This window comes from Fukomys damarensis, unplaced genomic scaffold (assembly GCF_012274545.1).
Source record: "Fukomys damarensis isolate Sample0158 unplaced genomic scaffold, DMR_v1.0_HiC HiC_scaffold_38, whole genome shotgun sequence".
Lineage (NCBI taxonomy): Eukaryota > Metazoa > Chordata > Mammalia > Rodentia > Bathyergidae > Fukomys > Fukomys damarensis.
The window spans coordinates 70138831-70162990 of record NW_022900950.1 but is presented as its reverse complement, the minus strand read 5'-3'; the positions used below and the strand labels follow the sequence as shown (position 1 = coordinate 70162990).

The 24160-nt window shown below is 40.8% G+C and overlaps 1 protein-coding gene across 2 annotated transcripts in view; it reads right to left on the bottom strand.

The window, feature by feature from the left end:
- The window catches only part of Gab1 (GRB2 associated binding protein 1), a 123011-nt gene that overhangs the window by 41560 nt on the left and 57291 nt on the right, over positions 1–24160 (bottom strand). For both annotated transcript variants that reach the window (XM_033759883.1, XM_033759884.1), the window contains exon 2: positions 2184–2478. In XM_033759883.1, coding sequence (XP_033615774.1) covers positions 2184–2478 — 295 coding nt within the window. The remainder of the gene's footprint in view (positions 1–2183; positions 2479–24160) is intronic.

Here is a 24160-nt window from a genome sequence, read left to right as displayed (position 1 = left end):
AGAGTTAGAAATGATACCCCCCAAGCTCACTGACTCTGTGGACATATTTAGTACCTTCAGGAAAACAATCGAAGCCTTAATTGCCTGATGAAGCAATTTCCCCAGGCTTGTAATCACTGACCAGCTTAGTCTAACCAGAATCACCGCTCGCGGCAGTGATCTCTCAGTGCTGGCCCACGACCTTCCTAGTTCCCTCAACAGGGCCTGTCCACCACCCAGGCAAACCCCAGCCCTTGGAGGGCCTTCTCCAGGCATGCACACAGGCCACAGTGGAAGCAGCACGGAGTGGTCAGAGATGACTACGACTTCTCTTCAGTCCAAACCATGATGTGGACTGTTAATAAATCTTCCCACCCATCCACCCCTTTTCAGTGTAAATATTTGGGGATGCACATTTTTAAACGTAAGCGTAGTAGCCTCTCCTTATTCTTTTTTGGCTTTCGATTTTTTTGGGGGTGGGGGGAGACAAACTGTCACCACAACGTTCAGGCTGTCCTTGAACTCACCAGGTTCCCCAGGCTGGCCTTAAACTCGCTGTAATTCACCTGCCTGAGCCTCCCAAGTGCTGGTATTACAGACAGACACCACCATACCTAGCTTGCCCCCCTCCCCTTATTTTTATCTGCAGATTTGCTTTCTACAATATCAGTTGTTGCCCAAGGTCAACTTGGTCCGTGGTCTGAAAATATTAAAAGGAAAATTCCAGAAACAAACAACTTCGATATTTTAAGTTGTGTGCCTTTTATGAACCAGCCTGATGGACATATGAATTGCCCCTTTGTCCAGTGTATCTGTATGTACCTATCTGTTGGTCACTTAGCTGTCCTAGTTGTCACATCCTAACTATGGTGGTATCCTGGTATTGCGGTGCTTGTGTTCAAGTAAGCTTTATTTTACTTAATCGTGGCCCCAAAGAGCAAGGGTAGTGACAGTGGCGATGTCATTACAGTACATTGTTACAACTGGTCTCCTTCATCATTATTGTTATTAATCTTTTCCTGTGCCTCATTTACAAATAAAATCAGATATGTACGTATGGGCAAAAATGTGCTATCCTGGGTTTCAGGCATCCGAATGGGGATCTTGGAACTTATCTCCCAAAAAGGGGGACTGCTGAATAGCCATGAAGACAGACAGTAAGGACAAAGACCAGTTTACTTTTATTTCTGATCCTTGGTACCCTACACGGATTCTGAATGTATGTTTAAAAAGAAAGAGAGGTAGACAGGAAATAAGTGGTTGAATGACTATAGAAAATGACCTGGAGAAGATCTCTTACGGAATTCTAAAGACCACTAATCACTAAGCTATTTCTGGGATGGGCACCCCAAATCTGTTCCTTATTCAAATTCTATGAGCAGCTGTTCCCTTGCCTTTTTTATTCATAGCCTTCTACTTCAGTAAAGTCAAATTCTATTGTATCTTGGAGTTTTTGTTGGTTTTTTTTCCCCCTAAGTCCCCAAGCCTGGAGGACTGTATCGAGCTTTCACTTATGCAGAAATGTGATTGCTTTCAAAAGCCTACAATTTACAATTTGTCTCCTGAGAGGTTTTTCTCTACTCCCTCTTACCTAACCCTTGAGCATCCCCCTCTTCCTTCCATGCTCTTTTTAGAACTAAATGAACTCATTCGTTTGGCATTTTTTTCACAGTGTTTTGGGATTAATTTCTATTTGCTTTTCGTAGGTATTGATAACCTTGGCTATTTCATAACTTCAAAAGCCAAGTTCTTAAAAAAACACCTAAAGAACTGAGTTGAAACACAAAGAAATTGGCATTTTTAAATAGGTCAAAAACAGCCAAATGTCAACAGTGGTGAACAGTTCCATTTAATTTGTCAAAACTCAGTAAAAGCTCTTAAAGATGTTCTTTTCTCATCTTCTTGCTCAGGACACTTAGATTCTGTTCTGTAATGTTAAGTCAGTCTGCCTGCCTGTCTTCTCTCTCTGTCTCTCTGTCCCTCTCTGTCTCTCTGTCCCCACCCCGTCTCTGACTCTCTATGTTGTCCCCCCTCCCCGCTTAAACCTGTAAGAGTTTGATGATCAATGTATTTCCAAATGCCAAGTTCCTATTATAAAACAAAACATTCTAGGGCATGACTGAAATAGCAAAACATTTTGTGACATTTTAAAACATGTAGCAAAGAGGGAGAATTCAAGGAGAATAATAAACTCTTGAGCTTACCTTCTTCCGTAGGGTTAAACCCACAGATATCACAAATACACCGGACCCACTTATTCATCTCCTCCTCGCTCTCTGCTACCAAATAGAAAATCCGGTCAATAGTATTGATATCAAAAATATAGCTGTTTTCAAACTCTTTCTTGTTAAATGTCAATCCAGCATCGACTTGCTGACATAAATTTAGATCAATAATACGAATAGGCTTCTTGGCGTGATCATTTTTGTAATATTCCAAGACATCTGGATCTCCAGTCAAACGGCCACTGCGTAACACAAACCATCTCCTCTTCCATGCCTAGGAACCAAACAAAGCACCCATTTAATATTAAAGAGAAATTTCTTTGAAAAAGATGCACATTTATTAAACCAATTTTATAAGTGCATTGTCTAGAAAAATTCACAGTATTTTTTGTTTCCATAAGAAAATTGGGCACTCTTAACAGCGAAGTTAAGATGCTCAAATTAACTTAATGATGTATATTTAGAATCTTCTAGGAACTCTCCTCTGATACAATATTAAGTCAACAAATCAGCGAAAGTTGGATTTCTACTAAATATAAAAATACAGTGGTGCCAGTGTGGTGGCTCACACCTGTAATCCCAGCACTCAGGAGGCAGAGGCAGGAGGATTGCTGAGAGTTCAGGGCCAGCCTGAACTACACAATAGACCCTGCCCCCCCAAAAAATAAAACAAACAAAAAAGTAGTGGTTTCAACAAATGATGTTGGGAAAAATGGATATAAATAAGCAAAGGAGTGGACATTATGCTACGTGCTACAAGCCAGTCACAAAAGGGCAAATACTTATGAGTTCCCTTGTATGAGATATTTACAGGGATCAAATTCACAGAAGCAGAAAGCAGAACAGTGGTTCCCAGGGGCTGACAGAAGGGGGCGTAGGGAGTTAGTGTTTAGTGAGGGCAGTTTCAGTTGGGGAAGATTCAAAGAATTCTAGAGGTGGATAGAGGTCATGGTCGTATGACAACATAAATGTACTTACTAATACTACATTACACAGCTAAAACGGTAACCAAAATGGTAAACTGTATTTTACCCACAGTTAAAAAAAAAAAGGGCAATGGTTCCTCACGCCCTCGTGTCACCCTCCTTCAGAAGCCTCTTACAGACTTTAAACAACAGAGTTCATTCATTCATTCATTCATTCATTCTGTGTGTGTGGGCACGTGAGTGTGTGTGTTGGAGGAGGGCAAAGAGTGATGAGGAAAACAACAGGTTTAGAAATTTTCCTGGCGTCTTGCCTAGAAAGCAAGCAATAGACTGCCTCTCTTCTGGCCAGCGGATCACTTAAGACTGCACGGAGAAGATCTGTACTCTGTAATACGAGACACGGCTTTTTAGAATTTCCTCCTCATCGTCCCAACAAACATATATTGGCTTTCTAAACCTATACTATCTCCTCCCTCCACAGGTTTTGCCTTTTTAAGTTTTGAGTTTAATACTATGCCTAAGGAAGAGGTAAAATCTTTTATGATCACCCTCTCCAAAATCCACATTCACCAAATAGTTAGAGCAGAATGAAATGACTGAGTTTTTAACCCCTACATCTGGGCCTGGAAGCCAAACTAACCCTTACTCTGTTTGAGGTTCATCCTTAAGAGCAGCCAGCTCAATATTTAAAAGGCCTATGTGAGCAAGTCTCAGTCACCTACAGTTAGAGTTTGCGTCTAAAATGTCCCCCCAAATCCCGATGTGTCTGGGGGGTGATTGGGTCACGGGCTGCTACAGTCATCAGTGGATTCGACCATTGACAGGTTCAGTAGCTAACTGTGCTGGTGGGAGGTTGGGCTTGTCTGGAAAGGGGGTCCCTGAGGGAGGGTAAGACCTGGAAGTGTGTACTGCATCCCCATCTTCTCCCTTCTCTCTCTGCTTCCTGGCTGCCATGAGTTGAGCACCTTTTTCTCCACCACACCCCTCCGCTGTCCAGTTTCTGCTCCCAAGCAGCCAATCCTGGACTAAAAACCGTGAGCCAAAATAAACCTCTCTTCCTTTAAGTTGTAGACATTGGGTATTTTGTCTCAGCAACAAAAATATGACTAAGACACCTATTAAGACACATTCTATAATTTGGACTTAACTTTTGACATCAGCTCACCCAAAGACACACTCTGGGCAGGAGGAGGACCGAAAAACAGGACAACGTAGGAACCCTAGTGGAATCACAGATTCTCACTGCCCTGTTGGTCCACCTGGAGATCACGACTAAGCACCAGGCATGGCATTTCCATTCTCCAGTTTTGGGAAATTATAACCAGAAACAACGTGTCCCTTTACCAGTGGCAACCTCAGATAATGGCAGCACTACGCTTTCAGAAATTTTAGTTTGCAAGTTTCATGCTTTGCAGACAATCCAATCAAACCAAGAACGCTCCCAATGTTCTGCATGCCCACATGTGCCAGTCTCCCCCAAATAATATGTCAGTGTTTTCGCTAACATATGTTTATGGAGGTATCACTCTATTTTATAAGAACATATCTACTAAAAACTTCAAAAGCAATGATAGGTTCTCTGTGTTTTTTGTTTCTCACAAAAGTTGGCAAATGTAATACAAAGGAATTTGTGGAGCCAACTGAAAATGTAGCTGGCTTCGTTTTGTCCTGAAAAACACGAGAGAGAAAGAGAAAATAAAAGGATTAAAAACTAAAATACACACACTTCTCTACTAGGTCTTTAGTCTTAGCTTCTATCATCACCAGATTTTACAATAAATTCTGACAGGAAGTGATTTTTGAGTTGTGGTTCCCTGATGGAAGCACTAAAAAGGTACGGCAATACTGGAGACAGGGTTGGTGACCATGAAGGGTCCTAAGTGATCCAGAAACCGGACCTCTCAGTTTATACAATGAACAACTGTAGAGATAACTGAGTTAATAAAGGTCATAATTTTAGGCTTAGTATCTTAAGAGTCTTTAAATTATATATATACTCGAGAAAATTTAGATAAATGGTTTTTCTGAAAATACTTACTAGAAAAAAGACACATAAAGAATTCATGATTCCTTTCCACAAGGAGTTTGTCACTTGTGAAGAAAATATTTAACATATGTGAAAATACTTTAGCACACAAGGGCCAGGGATGTAGCTCAGTGTTATTGCAGTTGCCTGGCAAGCACAAGGTCCTGAGTTCAATTCCTGGTACCAGAAAAAAACCCAAAACCAAAACAAAACACTTTTGCACATAGCAATTCTGGCCAAACACCTGCTTAAATACTGCTAGGTAGACAGCTAGTCATATGTGGAAAAACATATGCAATCCTTTAGCACGAAATTTATTAGAAAAATCAGAAAGGCCTAAAAATATTACGTCATCCTTTAAAATCATCAGTATTTTATATTAACTTCTCCATGTGACCAGCTCAAAGAAAAAAGTAAAGAATTGGTGTCTGGAAGAAGGCAGAGTAGAGTTCTATAGATGTTTTAAGTATTATTGAAAAGAGTGACAAAGAGTCTTAGGCTCATGTAAATTTGGCACTAGAGTACAAAAATCCATTCATTTAACACACACTTATTTGCTTCAAAATAAATGAAAGTCATCCCTGAGTAAAATTAAGTCTCCATGGGTACTTCCCTATCGAGCAGTGTGTATGGAAAAAATAACAGAGAAGTACAGGGGGAAGAAACCAGAGTGATATGTTATGTAATCGGGGGCATCGAGGAGTCTTTCCTCTTGGTTGGTGACTTCTCCAGGTAGTGAAGGTTTCATCTTTAAATACAGAAATAACTTTTTCAAACTTTAACATCTTGCATAGAAATCTTTCCAAACTGCCTTATTACATAATTCATTGAACATAAATCACCCACTCCCCGATGATTCAGAGTAAGCCGTGTAATTTCTCTGCTGCATTTGAGTGAAGATCTCAGAGGCTCTTGGCTGTGTAGAAGGTCACCTGCCCCACACCACACATTGCAACAGGGCTGTGTTCATCTTTCAAGTGCAGTTTTCTGTCTTCTCTTTCAAGTTTTAATCGTTGCTTCACTCTTCTGAGAATATGGTTACGGAAGCCCAAATTCTTTCCTGCTTTGGAGACTTTTGCACATGCTATTTCCTAGGTCCGTAATGTTCTTTCTCCTGGTTCTTTCCCACCCTTCAGGCCTCTCCCCTTTCTCAACCACCTTCAACCCATCCATCCCTTGAAAGCAAGGCAGACTCTTAGGGATCCTACTACTTGACGATGCAGTGAGTTGTATGAGATCAGTTTCTCTTTGTGCATGGAGTATGTGTTCAGCATCTAAGCCCCTAACCACACTGCAAAGTCCACACTGCAAAGAAGATAATGACTATATCTGCTTTGTGTGCTACTCCATACGTAATACACAGCATAGTGCCTAACTCACTGACATACCTGTACAATCGATCAACAGAGTTCCCCTAAAAGAACCAAGCTGTAAAATGTGTGAGACTATTAAATGATCTGTATGGGGTATGGTGAAAAGAGAAGTGTGCCTTTACGACACCTTCCGCTTGAGAAAAAGTAGATGCACACATGGCAAACATAACTGAGATAACTGTACCAAAACACCTGCATGAACATCTGGGGAAAATAACAGAAACAGAACAACGGAATATGTCCTTTGGCTGTGTCATGCTTTGTGGTCTAGTTGACAGTGGCTTCTCCCACCCATTCCGTTCCTTCTCGGTTGAAATCACATTGCTGAAATCTGAAAAGTCCTCAGGAAGTAAAATAGCTAAGAAATGAGTAGCAGGGCACTGAGGTATACAGCATGAGACACAGTGGGCTAGTGATTACAGAGGCCGATAGACACTACACAAAGCATGAACACTTACAGCAGGAAATTACCGCATTAAAACACAGAATTCAGCCAAGTAGCACCTGCCTCTTATTTATTTATTTTTAACATGGTGAAAATGTGAATGTTTGTCTCAGTCACAAAATGAGTCACTCTCATTGAATCTGGCACCAATATAACTGGAAAACAAAAGCAATTACATAAACTACACACTTTAAAAAGGCAGATACAAAGCTTCTCTGGATTATGGTACAAAGCACAATTTAGCCACAGAATAAAGCTTCAAGCTTGACAAGAGGACTGACATCAGCACCCTTGCTAATCACAGCACAAAAGCGTCTCTATGTTCGGTCAGAGCACAAACGGGCCTGCATAAATCAGTCTTTGTTATCTGAAAATATCTGGGATTCTTAAAGTTTGTCCTATTTTTATCCTTGCTGCCTTGGTAGCCCCAGAGAAAGCTGTACACTGCTTCACCAATCCTGTCCAGCAGCAGCAGACAAAAAGGACAAGTTTTTCAGAAACCTTCAAAACCAAATTCTCAAAGCCGTTTTAAACAACATTCACTTGAAAAAAAAAATAATTTTAACTATTTAACATTTATTATGAGCAGGTAATAAAGAGAAACTTGCAAGAAGTTTGCAGAGTTCAATTTGAGGATGAATAAATAACAGCAACACAACTTCATCAGCAAGTCTGCATGTTGATGTAGTTGAAAAAGTACTGTACTCTGATATCAATTCCCTCTCTTCAGTGACTGCCTATACCCATGGGATAAGGCCCAAACTCTGTGGAAGGGCACAGGGGGCCCTCCTAGCTAACTCTTAACTTCCCTCCTAGGTGAGAGCAGCCCTCCAACCCTCTGCTCTCACCTACCTGTGGCCCTGCCACCTGCTGCCCCTCAGCATATTCTCCAAGCCCCTGGATTCTATGAGCCCTCTTCTGGCCATCACCTCCAGGCTGGCCCTAAGCTCTCCAATCCTGTCTTCTTCCGAGCCATGCATCTGATACCCCTATGCTTGCATTTTTGAGGTCTAGAGCCAGGTCTTTTCACCTTTCATCATTCTTCTGTCTCCCACTTCCCAGCCCCAAGGAGGTTCTAGAGTAACATCTATTTAATATACCGTCAAAAAAAAAAAAAAAATCTCCAAAGCAAGGACAAAAATACAAGGCTGAGGCTAGAGAACCACAAGTATGAGCCTAGCCTGGGCAATTTTGCAACTTAGAGAGATGCCATCTCAAACTGGATAAAGAAGATGTGGTTTTTCTATAAAATGGAATATTACTCAGCCATAAAGAATGAGAAATTAGATTCATTCATAGGAAAATGGATACATATTGAAGATATACTCCTAAGTGAAATAAATAAGGCACACATGTGTGAGTACTGAATAGTTTCTCTGGTGTGAATAATTTGCAATAATACAGAAGATCCTAATAAGATTACTGACAATGAGAAATGGGAAGAAAGGAGCTAAAGGTGTAGGGAAGGTGGGACGGGTAGGGGAAAGGAAACAAGGGAAAAGAAAAAAATGTGAGAGAATGAAAAGATGGAAATAAAGTGGTTGTAGAGGGGAGGGGAGGAGGAGGTGAAGGGAGGGCAGGGACAAGGGGAAAAAATGAGAACCAAGACTTGTCATGTAGAGGTAAAAGATCCCAACAATGAATGTAACTGTACTGTATCCCTAAAATGTACCAATAAATTTAATTAAAGCTGGGGGTAAAAAAAAGGCCTGGAGATGTAGCTCCATGTGAAGGCTCTGGGATCGATCTCCAGGAGGGTTGGGAGAAGCTTTCATTACTGTCTGTGTCTGTTACAGAGATACGGACATGACTGCAATCTGGTCAACTCTCTCCAGAGCTGTCAGAGGAGGATTATGAAGTGTTTTTGAGCTTCACTTTAGAAGATCTATTCTTCTAAATACTTTCTGCATTTGAGCTAACTAAAGACAGACTTGTCAGAAGAAGCTAAGTTTGAAGACAGGGCTATCACACACTGTGGAATACTAGTGTGTACACTGTGCCAATAACAGATGGAGGCCCGTGACTTAGTGGGAGAGAAAAGATTTGCAGTCCAGATTAGTCTGAATCCACTACTTGCTGTAGAATTATTGATATTTTCACAAAATACATCAGATTAGCCTAAACAGCTAATGGATTCAGTTTTAAAGGAAAACATTGTTACTGCTGCATGCTTATTTTCTGACCTCTTTTTCCAAATGCGATGCTTGCCAAAACTCCCTGGACCTCTCCCTGCACCTTTCTCCTAGAGGAGGTAATTACACAGGCAATATTTGGGTAAAAACATATTTTTAAAAAAAGCAAAAAGCAAAGAAGCAGAACTCAATGGTGCCAACAGTGGCACTCAACTCTGCACATTAGACATGGAGAAAACAATGTTAAAAAAGGCTCCTCTTGGACCAACTACATCATATTGGACTGGGGGGTGCAGAGGTCCAGATGTGTCAGTCCTGGTAGCTTCAAATGCTCAACAGACAATTCTAATGTATCGTCAAAACTGAAAAGCATGGGTTCAACCCATAATTAGATTCTGACCCTCTTCTCAACACGTTCTGCTATGCCAATGTGCTCTAGACCAAATCTTGAACTGTTTTCAAACCCAGTCCATTCTTCCAGATTCTTTCCAATCTTCCCACTTTGCTACCAGCACTGCCCCTCTGTACTGCCAACCCTCAGTTTCTGGCTGCAATGTCTATTGCTTTTCCCTGGGACAGCCTGGAATAATAATATTTCCAAACTTCCCAAATGCTTGTAATCATTTTCCCACCTAGATATCAAGCACCTTGGATCCTTTCGTTGTGGTTATTGTTTTATACACTGTTAAGTATTTAAGACTTCCATAAGATATTTTTAAAGTTTTCTGTTTACCAAAAAGATTACAGAGAGATAATGACTTAAATGAGAAGATTTCAGGGAAAGAAAGCAAAGTCCAATGTTGTTCAAGTCAAACTCCGGGCATACAGGGTCTTCCAAGTCATGCTCACCTGCCCCACCTCACCAATCTCTCACGCTGCAGCATGCACCTGCTGGTGATGGCCTCTACGTCCTGCAGTGGCTGCTGGCACCTAACAAAGGAGTAAGAACAGCACTTTCTATACTCCTGGGCCTATTGCCTTTCCACCAGGAAGCCTCACCAAAGTGCAATGGAACTTTCTTATTGCATAATCTCCTGACAGGTATTTTACAACTGATACTTTGGAAAAGAAGATTATTAACTATGAGTTCTTCAGAATTCAAAATGTAGGTATAATCTCAGAAATTTGGAAAATGTCAGGATTGAAGATGGGTCTCACATGAGGTGAAATGCCTTTTCTGTTCTAGGGAATTTTTCAGGGGGGACAGAGTGAGGGCCTTACACATGCTAGACAAGTGTTCTACTCCTGAGCTACATTCCCCAGCTCCAAAATGCTATTTCTCTTTTAATCTAAATTTCATCAGCAGGGTAAAGATTAAGTAAATTATGGGACATCTATACAAGAAATCTATGCAAAACATCTAACAAGTGAAATGGATCCATATATATATGAAAACTGCAAAGATAACTATTAAATGAAAAAAGAAAGTTGCAGAAGTGTACATATGGTATAATTTTATTTGTGTGAAATAACTGTGTGCATGTACACATGAACAAACTATCATGAGAGATGAGGCCTGAAAAGACACCTACCAAAATTCTAACTCCGGTAACTCTAGGTATTTAATATGAAAGGGAGGGTCAGACAAGTTTCACATGTTTATAAGCCTTGGTATAATCTGCTTTTTTCCAGGAAGCCTACATTTCTTACTTTATAATAATTCCAAAAAATAAAAAGTATATTCCTAAAAGTGTTCTAAAAAAAGTCAAATAAAAATTTCAAATCTAGGAATGATGTGCAGAAAAACAAAATACACAAGTTATAAGTATGCATAGGAATGGCATTTTCAGACTACCTTAGAATTAGTGAATGAATTTAACCTTTCTTTTATATATATAATTTCAGGGTACATCTGGAAGGAGCTTGAGTCAGGAAACACCTTAGACAAAGCCTAATGAGTTTGTTTTAAAAACTGGAACTTATGGGGTTAAAAACAAGTAATGCCCATTGGGAACACTGAAAACAGAGGAATGCATTTCTCTTCCTCTTCCCTTAAAGTCCAGGGGTTATAATATTCATATTGTTTTAATTTTCTTTAAAAGCCATGGCAATTAATGGTCATACATTTGGATATTTAAAGACCTACAATGAGCACCTTGGGAATTACTTTATTAAAAATATTAAATTTCCATAATAACACTAATAGGGTAAATAAAGTAAAGAAAAACAAATTAACTGTGAAGCACGGACAAAAGCAAACCATGTGCTTTAAAACACTTGAGCTGTTTTCCAGGAAGCTCCATCTTTTCTCATAGAGCAAAATAAGGAAAAAACAGGCTCGTTGGAAGTTTCCACTCAACCGGCTCTATCATTACGATCATCTGTTCCAAACACACACAAGCCTAAAATTTCCTGTTTTCAAACTATTGTCACCATTTTCTAGCCTTGCGTTGTCTGTGCTAACTTTAGCTTAGTAATATAAACAGAAGAACACATTGAAAATAATGCAGAACAATACCTAGACCCAGATTTTCAAATGTTCCGTAAACCTTTCAAATATTAGAGTGTACATACATTATTTGGATGAAACAGATTAGCTGGAAAGAAAACAATTTTAGAAGGGAGAAAATAAACACCCAGAGAAACAAAACATGACCAAATTTAACTCAAATACTACAGTAGCAGGGTGGGGGGCAGGTTTCAGGGAATTAAAACAATCAGTAATAGAGCATATAATTTACATATTGACATCACTGCCTACCTCAAAGTGTAGGCGTTAAGTTCCACATAAAGCAACTCAAAAACAAAAACACAAATAACTCATAGACAGAAAGTGGTTCTTAAACGTTTTTTGGGGCACAGATGACTTTGAGAATCTGAAAAACCAAGGGAAGCTTTTCCTAAATGAAGACTCATCAGAAACACTGCACTGTTTCAGGGGTTCTCAGGAATCCTGGGGTACAGGTTAAGGACCCCGGCAGCAAGACTTCACTTTCGTACTCCTCACTACAACACAGCACAGACTGGAACAAGGACAGTCTGTCTTGGACCCCAATTAGGGAAATTCGGTGAGCAACATTCCACAGGAAAGCAGGTCACCGCCCGGCACCAACTCTCCGAAGAGCAGTGCAGGCTAGGTCATGTGCACTTTTATTTGTATCATTTCATTTCTCCCGTCATAAGTCCCGATTTCAGGACTTGAGCCCACACTAACGGTGAGGTTTTCCCAGGTTTCCTTAACCTGTTCAGGAGGCTGAAGAGCGACCCGAACCTGCCCGAGAGCTGATGAAGATCATCATGTGTGAGGTGGATGACGTACAGCTGCATGCGCAGGAAAGAGTCTGCCCCCTTGAGGTTACCACGTCTCACCCTTTTCTCACCACCATCCGCACCAAGAGTGACTGAGTCAGGTCAGGATGTGGGCTCGAAAGTAGAGTTAAGGGCAGGCACCCCACCTTCAGAGGGCAGCTTTTGGCCCGTTGCTGGCTTAATCAGTTGACATTTGGAATCATGGTTCTGTCTTCTATGTCTCACTAAGAACCTGTAGAGGCAAAAGCACTGCAAATATGCAGGCAGTCTTACCAGTGTGGCTGAATATAGCCAAACTGCAGTGAAGAGCCACGAGCGTGTTCACAAGCTCCAAAGTGAGTCATTAATTCCATTTCTAGGAATCCCACCTATGGAATGAATGCAGAACTTCAGCTAAGTACTAGGCCCTGAAATGTCCGACACAGTGTTGTTTGTATTAGTAAATACTGGAAACTGCCTAAACATGCAACAGAAAGCGAGATGACCCATTATCCCTGTTTGTCCAGGACTGCGCACGTTCTGGGCAGCCTGGAATGGTCGCCTGAGGAAGAAACTGACTGAGTAAATTAGAATCGCATTTTAACGATTTTTTTTCCCTCCTACATGGTTTGCAATATTTCCATAATACTGAGGAATCCTGGAAGAAGCTCTTCTCTCCACGCGCAGTAAGTAGACTCTGCTGTGAAGAAATACTGGCAGCACCATCATTTCTCTATATTCTGCCTCCCCTATCACCCGTGCCAGGTCAAGCTGACTGATCCAGGGAGCCCCTTGTACAAAACTCCATCGCAACACCCTCCTCTTCAATTTCAACCAATCCTTTGTACAGCTGCTTTCTTTGGTCAAGACCGCGTCTCAATCCTCGTAAAGGGCTAAGCATAGCGCACAACAAGCAAGGGCTTGGCAGAGGGCATGTGTGGTAACTGCCTTCCACTGAACAAACAAATGAGCAAATGTCTTTGGCGGGCCCTGCAGATACTGTCCCTGTTCCTCATCATCTTCGACCTCAGGGCTCACGGACAACACAACCAACCAACAGTGGGCTTTCTCACTGTTGTAAAAGTTCAGCCCAACGCTCTACCTCCACTTGGCTTGTTTAAAAACAACAACAACAATAATAATGAAGATGAAACCAATTTAAACAAGTCCACCCGAATCCCAATACTGAAACCATGCCAATATGCCAATGTTAGGGGCTCACAACTTCAGCTAGTACCTTCAGTATTATGAGAGGTCCACATACTTTAGTTATAAAACATTGCTAGGGTCCTCTCTCCGTCTCCCCAAATATATGGTCTCTTGCTTATGTATTTATTATTAACTTATATACAGCATGTGTGTGTGTGTGTGTGTGTGTGTGTCTGTGTGTGTGCGCGCACACGTGTGCGGGGGTGTGTGTGAAATGGTTTCCAAGTCTCTCAGAGGTAAAATGTCACGTCATCACAGAGGATGAGGACAAAATTCCTAGGCTATGAAGTAACGATGTCAATGTATGTTTAAACGAAAAAGAAAAAGACGTGAGGCTTCGGTATTACTGTTCTACACTGTGGAAACTGACATCATACCTAAATTTGCCTTCATCGAGACAATTCTAATTGCGGCGTTGGAGCAGCGCTGCCTGGCAGGACTCTGGTGGTCCCAATAATGTACTGACCATCACAGGAGTCACAGACACAGGTGGCCAGTGTGACCGGTGCACTGATTTTTTAATTTATTTCATTTAAATTTAGCCACATTGGCCAAGAAGTAGTGTTATGCACAGTACAATTTAACAGCTGTTTCTTCAACTTAAGGGAGAGGCAATGTTGTTTCTGTGACCATAAAACGTACGAGAGCCTCCTTCCTGCTTTTCCCGTGTTCCACAGCTTACTCTACCTGATGAATGCATGTCACGTATGTTACTGCTGTCATTATTTGGAAAAGAACATCCCTGCCTTATAAATTGGTATTTAAAAAATCATACCATCAGTAACAATATTTATGTTTTCAAATCTTATTTTTCATATAACCAGCAGATTTCTAAATTCTATTTCTTGTTCAGTTTAACCAGTCCAAAACAATTATTTCTGAGATAAAACTAGTTTGTTTTTCCTTTTATCTTTCTTCCTTTGGCATTTCTAGTATAACACATAAAAAAATTCCCATTTTTTTCTTTGAGATTTCTTATTTAACATTCACAATGTATAATAAAGCAAAACACCGCTATATTAAGAGGTGGATCACTTCAAAAACAACACCTTCACATTAAGAACTAGAGGAAAAACACTGAAGCATTTCCAAAACAAATCAAACATTTCTACAACTACATCTACATGTAGTAAGCCAGAACAATGTCTAGTATCACTTTCCTCTGATCATAAAACTCAGCCCAAAGCTTCGAGAACAGAGATATATGGCATTATGTGATGTTTCCTCGGGAACACATCCTTCCAAAGAGATGACTTATGTATTCTGGAGCCACTAAAACACAAAATGTTCTATGAGCAAGATGAGTAAACTTCAACCAGAGAGAGGAACTAAGTACAATGTTGAATGAGAGACAAAAATTACTCTGCAACAGAGGTCAAGATTTCTGAAGCAAATATGCCAGGATCACCCTGGGGTTGGGGGTGTCACCTTTTTATTAAACATGATGCTTTGGGGAAATCGGCTTTTCATTCATGCAACATGCAGACAATGACCTCATCTTCCAAGCTGATGACTATTTACCTCTTTCTGTTTTCAAAAGATCGCCCTTCTAAAGCATGTTGGCCCTAAAATACAGCCAGCTCTCTTTTTTATGTTAACTTTCTATCTCCTTCTCCACCACCCAATCTAACCAAAGGCTAGGAAATAGATGCAACAGACTGAAAATAACAGCTACTGTAAGGATTTGTATATGCACGATTTAATGCTTGAGGACCAGGAGAAAGGGTTGGGGCAAAGAGAAGAGGGCGAGCTATTTCTGTTGGAGAAGTAACCATGTCATTTGGCGGACTCAACTCTGATCTTCAACTCTAAGCAAAACTGTCCCCCAAGTTAGTTCATAAAAGCAGGGGAAAAGCACAGTGTGTAGTAACACAGTCACTGATACACAGATACGCCACGCGCAGCTGACACAACCTCATCTGTTTGAAACACACTGGGATCCCCGGGGACCAAGACCCTGTCAGAGAGTGCTGGCATCCCACGGCCAGCCGACAACTCGCCAACTTATTAGTTCACTAACGTCTGTAAAAACTAAAAATAACCACATAAACATGTTTACAGCATTTTAAAAATACAGCATCCACACTGTCCTTTAAATACAAATCCTGAGTTCAGAGGGCAGGGGCTGGCATTTGGTTTTCAGGGACCTCATTGTCTCTTACTGTGCTACAGAATTTCACATTTCAGGATTTTAAGGCAAATACACAATTGCTAATGTTTAGCCTGCGTGAAGAAGGGGTGGATTTGGACAGCGGAAGGCAAGAAGGAAAAGAAAAAGATGGTGCCTCTCCTCCATTTAATTAGAGGGCTTCACAATGCCACAAACCCCAATCCTTCGTGGTGGCTCCTGACCTTGGTACCATTCTGGAGGACGATGTCCTGCCGTATTTTTCCATCAACACATGCACTCTGCAGTCCAGTGCTCCCTTTCCCCATCCTAGCTCCTGAGACCATAGACAGTGCTGCAGCAGAGGAAAGCAGACTGGAAGGCAAGTGGAATGTAGACATTTATGCAAAAGTCCCCACATTCCCATCTGGTACGTGAGCTTAGGGACACTGAAGATTAACTCTAATTCTTGTCCTGTTCCAGAAAAATGGGTTACTCTACATAAAACACAGGAAAAATATGCCCAATAAAAATCATAACACTGCTGGGCATGGTGGTGCATGCCTGCGATCCCAGCATTCTGGGAGGCTGAGGCAGGAGGATCACAAGTTCAAGCCCAGGCAGGCTAGATAACTCAGTGACTTAGCAAGATCCTCTCTCAAAATAAAAAGGGCTAGGGATGTCACTCAATGCAAAGGTCCTGGGTTTATTTCCTAATACCGCACACTCATACACACACAAACAAAATACAAACACATGCATATTTTTTAAAAGATCATATCAATAAGAATCACGTGAAGCAGTTACACCAACACCATCAAGGATTTACAGAAATATTTTAGTAGTGCAGGAAAAAGTCCATTCGGTCTCTATAACATACACTTTGATACTAATTTTTGGATCAGATTGGCTTAAATTTTATCCTCTGCCTTCAAGTTTAAGAAATCTTAAAAATGTAGCAGCTGTTAAAAAACAAAACAAAACAAAACAAGAGAAGGAAAATGTGGAGTAACAAGCTTAGCTCTATATTTGTATATAAACTTCAATCGTCTGAGCCTCTTAAAGTGCTGTGGTGGTAGTAAAGTACTCTCCAGCATAAAATCATAGAAGTAGTACGGGCATTTTCCCTAACAAGTCTCTTTCTAATAAACTACTACAGAAAAGGTCATCTGAAAAGTTAGAAGAAAATTACATATCTATTCCACAACCACTAATAAGTATCTTCCCCCCATGTTCTCATCTAATTTTTATTCATATACACTTTTAAGGGGCTGTATTTATCCGATGGATGGATGGACTGGGTGACGCAGGGTCTTGCTTAGTTAACCAAGATGGCCTGGAGCTCCCCATCCTCCTGCTTTGGCTTCTGAACTAGAGAGGATCATAGAATGTGCCACTTCGTGTAGATAAAAATTAAGAAGAATGTGTGAAGGGATCTTTGGTTTCAAGAGCCACATTTCTGACTTTCTGAGGAGGTTTAAAATGTGTGTGTGTGTGTGTGTGTGTGTGTGTGCGTCACTGCATTGAACTTAGAGTCTCATGCATGTTAGGCAAGCACACCACCACAGAGCTGCAACCCCACCCCTTTTTGAAATTTTATTTTGAGACAGTGTCATGCCAAGTTGTTTAGGCCTCACTGGAACTTGTAATCTTCCTACTTCAGTCTCTTGAGTAGCTGGAATTAATTTTTCACGTGGTGTAAGACTTTCTTACTAAGCTAGAATTAGGAAAGGAATGGTAAAGACCTCACTACTTTCTGAAACCCAATAACAAAATGCATTAAAGGCTATAAAAACACAAAAGGACTTTAATAGTACAGCATCTCAGATATACTTGTAACTCAAAGAATGTCCTAGTAGTCCACATCTAACTTAGTACAGTACATAGTTGATGAAACAAACAAATATTGCCTAAACCAAATACACGCAATCTTTTCAACTAAAGCATCATGCCTTTGTTTACTAATAACTGTAGTCTCATACTGTACAGTGTGATTCACTAAACCTAACCAATGAAAAACTTACTCCAGAAAAAAAAGAACTTTTTATTTTTAATTAAGATGTATTAATTGTATATATTAATGGTGTGGATTTTCCACACATGCATAGAGCATACATTGATTAAATCTAACCTCCCCAGAAAAAAAGATCTCTTAATACTTCAACTTGTAATAGGCATTGTAACCTGAACACATTCTCAGGAAAAAAACCTTTATAGAACTGTCATGTAGCTAGGATTGGTGGCTCATTCCTGTAATCCTAGCACTCGGGAGGCTGAGGCAGGAGGATCACCACGAGTTCAATAGTGAGTTCAAGGCCAGCTTGCACTACATAGTGAGACCCTGTCTCACTCAACAAAATAGTCACATAAAAGTTTACACCTTAATAATTGTAAAAAACAAAAAGACTACTTACTGAACAAAGAACAGTTTATCCTCTAAAATAGAGGGGAAGCTGAGAAGAAAAAAATCTCTACTTATCAATCTGACTAAGGCCAGGAATTTCTTTCAGTGGTGCCGCTGCCTGCTTTGTAAGCACAACATCCTGAGTTCGATCCCCGGTTTAAAAAAAAAATCTGCTAATCAGTGACTTAGATGTGATACGTACATGTACTGATTCCCCATAATGAATGTATTTATTGTATATTGCAAACATATACTAATAAAAAAGGGACAAAATCTGACTAAGCCTCACAAAAAGACATAAAAACAACAAAAACACCACTATATTATTCCGTTAAATAACTGAAAAAGAAAAAGGAAAGTGGTGATAGTTTCCTAAAGATTATATAATGCTAGGTTGGCTGAGAGAAATCACTTTTTAGTAAATGGATTCAGTTCTTGGTGGGGCAAAGACAAAAGAAGGATTAGAAAACAGAACCTCCTTAGCTAGCCTCCTGGATGTGGCAGAGAGCATGGAAGGGCCTCTCTCAACTGATGTCTGCACACCAAACCCATAGGGACCGTCCAACCACTATGACCAGTTTAAAAAAGAACAATCATGAATTAAAACTACTCAGTAGTGCAACTATCAAGAATCTCTAATTAGCATTGTGAAACAGGAAGAAAAGGACTAAAGGTGTAGTATCAAAACCTACAGAATTTTCATATGAGAAAATGTAATTAAAGTGTTTGAAGGTAGGGAGGGGAGGAGGGGGTGAAGGGAGGGGGGGGACGAGGGGAAAACATGAGAAGCAAGACCTGGCAGGTAAAGGTACAGGATCCCAGTAATGAATGTAACTGTACTGCATACCTAGAATGTACCAATAAATTCAATTTAAATAAAAAAATAAATTTTTTTTTAAAAAAAGGATTTTTTTGTTTCCTCTTACGGCTTGGCTTTCTTCACCAAATGGCTTACCATGCAACCACAGCTACCGCCTATATAGTCTCAGTCTCCCGGGCTCTTTCCTATCACTGCTCTATTCTTAAAACCTAACACATAAAACCTGGGAAAAAGCAGAGACTCAAATGTGAATGGGTGACTATCTTCATGGACAGTATAAGATCATTATACATCATTATAGTCAGCAATAAATAATCCTTTAGATTAATCATCAAGATTAAGTGATTTAATGGTGAACGTGCCAGAAAAGCCCCCCAAAAAAGTGACAGTGAATTGACAGATTACCATTACATTTGTGTAAGTACATGTACCTTCTTGCGTGTAGACAAAAGCAAACCAAAAAACACTTAAGAGAAAAACTGAAACCACTGTTTCCAGAAAGGGCAATTAACGTGACAAAAAGTAGAGAGAATGAAATGTTCTTGCCCATTCTTTTGTCTGCCCCCTAGTGGAGTGCTCATAACCTGGGGACACTTTTAAGAAAGGGAGGGATTGCCAAAATCTGGAAACACAAACCCACAGCAGGACAAAATAAAATACAACGTGCAAAGAAGTCACTTTCAGCTTTTACAAATCATTCAAATTCAAGAACAGAGAGATAACTGGTGAATTCCCATTTAGCACCTCAGCCGAAAACAAAGTTTCTGTATCAACCTAGGTTAACTATTTCCTTGTGTACCTTTGATCATTGCCTTTTAAGGAAAAGCAAATATCTCTCAACTGTACCTAGGTACCGTGTGGCTTTCTCAACATATAAGAATACAATGCACTGGCTGCTAGTTTCTAGGCTGCCATGGTCCAGCCCCTTTATTTTTGGTTGTCAGATGTCTTAAGAGGTAAACAGCTAAAACAAGGTCACTTCCATAAAGACAGCTCTGGAAATCTCAGGATTCCTTTTTGAGGACTTTAAGGAACAGGGAAAGAGAGAAAGAATGAGGACACTGGCGCAGGGCAGCAGGCGTGGCAGTGACTCCTAGGAAAGCACCCTTATCTCATGGGGATCTGTCTAGAGAGGGGTGTGGCTTTTGTGTCTGATCTCACCATCAGCCACAGCTGACTCTCCTCTAAGTCAGTGGTTCATTCTGTGCTAGCGTTTCCCACTAACGCATACACTCCTTGAAACGTGAGGCAGACAGGCACTACTGCTGATCTGTGTAAACAAACGATCAGGTGCCTCCACCCCTGTGACGGGTGACACACATTTGCAGGACAGCCAGCCAGGCTTACACAAATGGCACTCACTGAACCAAAACAATGGAAAATGATCCCTTCAAGGGGAGAGGAGGATTGGCCACAGTTTCTGACCTTAAGTCGTCCAGTGGTTCGATTTCTCCTCCTAAAACAACCAGAATGCATCATTACTTGTGATTATTGTAAACAAAATGATCTGTAGAGGTGATGCTAGATTTTCTCCCATATTTAAGATCACACAAAACTCTTCATCTTGAATCAATAGAAATTCTTCTCAGAACTGCCAAAGGATGAAATGAGAAAATACACACACACACAGACACACACACACGCACACACACACACAAAATCTGAAATGAAAAAGGCACTCACATAAATAGCACTTACTTCATTTAAACGCCCTTTGTGGAAGTGAATGGGTATGATAATTTGGGCAGGTTAGTTCCCAATCACTTCTATCTCCTACGGACACAGTATCAGCTTGAGACCCTCATCAGCTTCCCCACGGAGGAAACAGAGTACAGCAGCCTAAAGCAGGAAAGATGAAGTAATCAGGGATTCATCTCCATAAGCAAATGCCCAGGATATAGGAAGACAAACTTCTATATTGTGGTTCTCAGACTGTTGTGAATGTTGAGGCAGGCGGGCGGGATGAGGAGAGCTGAAATCCAGCTTGTGTTCATGGATCCTTTTCCCTTAGAATAAAACCCTTAGCAACAGGAAGCATCAAAAGCAGACAGGTGAAAACTCCTAGGCTTGTAATGTTTTTTTCCTAATGTTTTAGCCACTGCTCAGAACTCTACTAGAGAAGCAAACTTCAACAAGGACTCCCAAAAGATTTCTTCCAGTAAGCAAGGGTCATATGTCAGGAGGAAGGAGGTGGGGGAATTTTCCAAGCTCTCTATACTTGGATTAATTTTTATCCCTTGTCTGTTTTACTGCCAAAGTATTTATAGAGGGTAAAACAGCTCAAATAATTTACTTTCTTAAAGTTTACTATACTTAGACAATGATATCACCACTCAAGTTTTAAACACACTAACATGATATAATTCTTAAAGCATGCTTATATGTCTTATATGTCTTCATGTTTTGGAGTCTGTTCAAATTATTCATTAAAATGAGTAACAAAGAACAAAACAATGAAGCAGCAGCTGTTCCATTTGTGTATCTTATTTGCAGCAAGTAGTATATTTTTATAGTTAAGTACAGAAAACTGGGCTACTCAGGAAAGAATTGTTCCTCTTCCCAAATAATTCATTATACTGTAAAAATCAGTGCAGTGTCACTTAGTAAGCAATTAAGTTTATACACACAGCATTAACATTTTGATGTGCTCTGAAATCAAACCCCTAGCATCAACCACAAGTTGTAATATTTATTATGCTTTTTCTCTGGTTTGTTTAGCTCCTTATCCCCTATCGGACTATGAGCAACTTGGGGGGCAAAGACTGACTCAATACTGTGCACCAAGTTCTGGGCATGCTGGGTAAAATAGTAAGTTCTAAATGCAAATATTTACAGGAAGATTTTCTATTAAATTCATACCTGCAGGACATTAAAACACCAATGGTACAGAACTTATCAAGTAACACAGTAATCATCTCCCTCTTCCAGTTCTTTTGCTTTTTGAGACAGGGTCTCATTACGTAGCCCAGGCTGGCCTTGCACCTTATGTAACCCAGGGTGGCCTCGATCTCTCAATCCCCCCACTGTAGCCTCAAAAGTTCTGGGATTACAGGCCTGTGTCACCACACCCAGCTCACTGCCCCTCAGTCTGCTCTGAGGAGAAGCATGCTGGTCAGCCCTGGTTTACCTGCTGCCCCTTCACCTCAGCTGGCCCGATCTGTGTGACCCTGTCCACGTTTAGGAGGGTGAGCATTATTCCCCTCCTTTCTAACAGTGATTGCCCACAGCACCCACAGGTGGTCGATCTTCCATTGGTCAGTGCTCACTGAGCTTACAGAGAGTTTGTTCTTCTGTTGCTGCTGTTACTGTTATTTGGCATCCTGGGCTACAACTCCAGCACTTTTTTATTTCTTATTTTAGACAAGGTTTTTGCTAAATTGCTCCTGTGCCCAGACTGGGGCTCAACTTGCAATCTTGTGGCCTCAGCCTTCCACAGAGCTAGGATTACAGATATGCACACCATCCCTAAACCTGTGCAGAGATTTTTTAACTGGCATTTATCATTTCTTCCTTCGTCCCTCAACTCTGGGAGTATAAAGACTCTCACCTAAACCAAGCTCAAAGTACCATAGCGAGTCCCTTTATGATAGTTTGTATGTGAACCACTGGGGCCCAAATTCAGTTATCATGAGTATACTGAAAAAGGACACCTCATATTTCCAAATAATATGTTCGTATACGATCTATGTATGTGTCTTCTACAGATGATCTTCTGTATGTCTTCTAGACACGTCTTAAAGTCCTGCCTTGAGAGATCACTTCCCCCTTTACCCATGTAAACTGGTTTTTACCGCATTAGTCTTAAGAATCCATCCCCTAAATTTCTGAAACAATAAGCTTCATTCTCTCCTTCCGTCTTCCCTCCCACCCTTCTACTGCCCGAGTTCCACCTGCTGCACAGGCCCATCTGTGCTGCCGAAGCTGCTATGTTCTATAACCAGCACAACAGTCTATCATTTTTCTTTCTAAAGGTTGAGTCAGAGTTTAAAATTAACAAACAGCACCTATACTACCATGGCCATGGATGTCTTCTCATTACAGTCCCAAGAAAAAGCTAGGATGACAGATGAATCCCTACACGTCCAGCCACACTGTCCCTACCCCACAAAGCTCAAAGGAGAATGCTCCCTGAGTCAAGGTCCAAAGGATTCTTCTGTGTTTTACCTCACCAGCTGCCTTTGTCAGATCTTCACCTTTTTCCAAGCCTCCCATGACACATCCAGCTGCATCAGCCTTCTCCTTCCCCGGGTCCATTCTGCTAGAAGGTGGCCCCCTACTTTTCTCCACTCAGAAACAGGGGCTGCCAATCCCGGTGGCATGGCCTTCATCCTCCCAGCCCATCTTTCCAGGAGGCTCCCCAATCCCTACATGCCTTGCCTTCCCCTTCCTGGCTTACTCATCATTCTGTTATATGCAGGTCCTCAGGACAGGTATATGGAAGGCAAGCCTTAAGGGAAGGAGCCGAGGACAGTGGTTTATAAGAGTGTTTTGTAGTTCACTTTTATAATTCAATTTGTGTGCGTGCGTGTGTGTGTGTGTGTGTGTGTGTGCGCGCGCGCGCGCATGGGGGATAGAACTCAGGACCTTCACAATTCAATTTCAAACACAACACTGTTTCAAAAATTAGAAGTTCTTATATTACCCTCTTAGAATAAAAGGAATAACAAAGCTTTAAAAGCTCTCTCAAATATTTGTGGGAGTTTTGCGTTACAAGTGAAGGCCTTAACTGCCTAGGTTATTTGCATCTAACAAGCCTGCTGTTCTTTTTTAAGTTGCAAAAATAAGAATTCATGAAAACATAGGTTTCATGTTCAAATTCCCTTTTGTGTGTGTATTCAACTGCTGGTTAAGCAGAAAGCATTCAAGATTTAAAACATTCCTAACACAAAGACATTTAAAATAACATCAACTGGCAACGTATAAGAACCCAGGGAAGATATTTTGTTGGAAACAAGGTTGGGGGCGGCATGGTTTAATTAACAAAAATTTACCTATCTCAGTCAACTTAAATTCTAGTGGCAAGAAAAAAAAAACAGGATTTATTTTAGCATCCCATAATCGCTCTGAAGGAAGATTCAGGTTACCTGAAAGTCCTAGCCTTACCTAAACAACCCAAGGATGTAGGAAACTACTGTAACACAGTCATACAGTGTGTGTTAGTAGACTGAGCCACCACAATTCTTAACACAGTCCCTCTGGGCGTTGACAATTAGCAAGCTCTCAGAAGCAGATCCTGGGAGCTGTGTAGGCTTAAAAGCTCTGCAATCATGTCCTTCAATGTCTCCA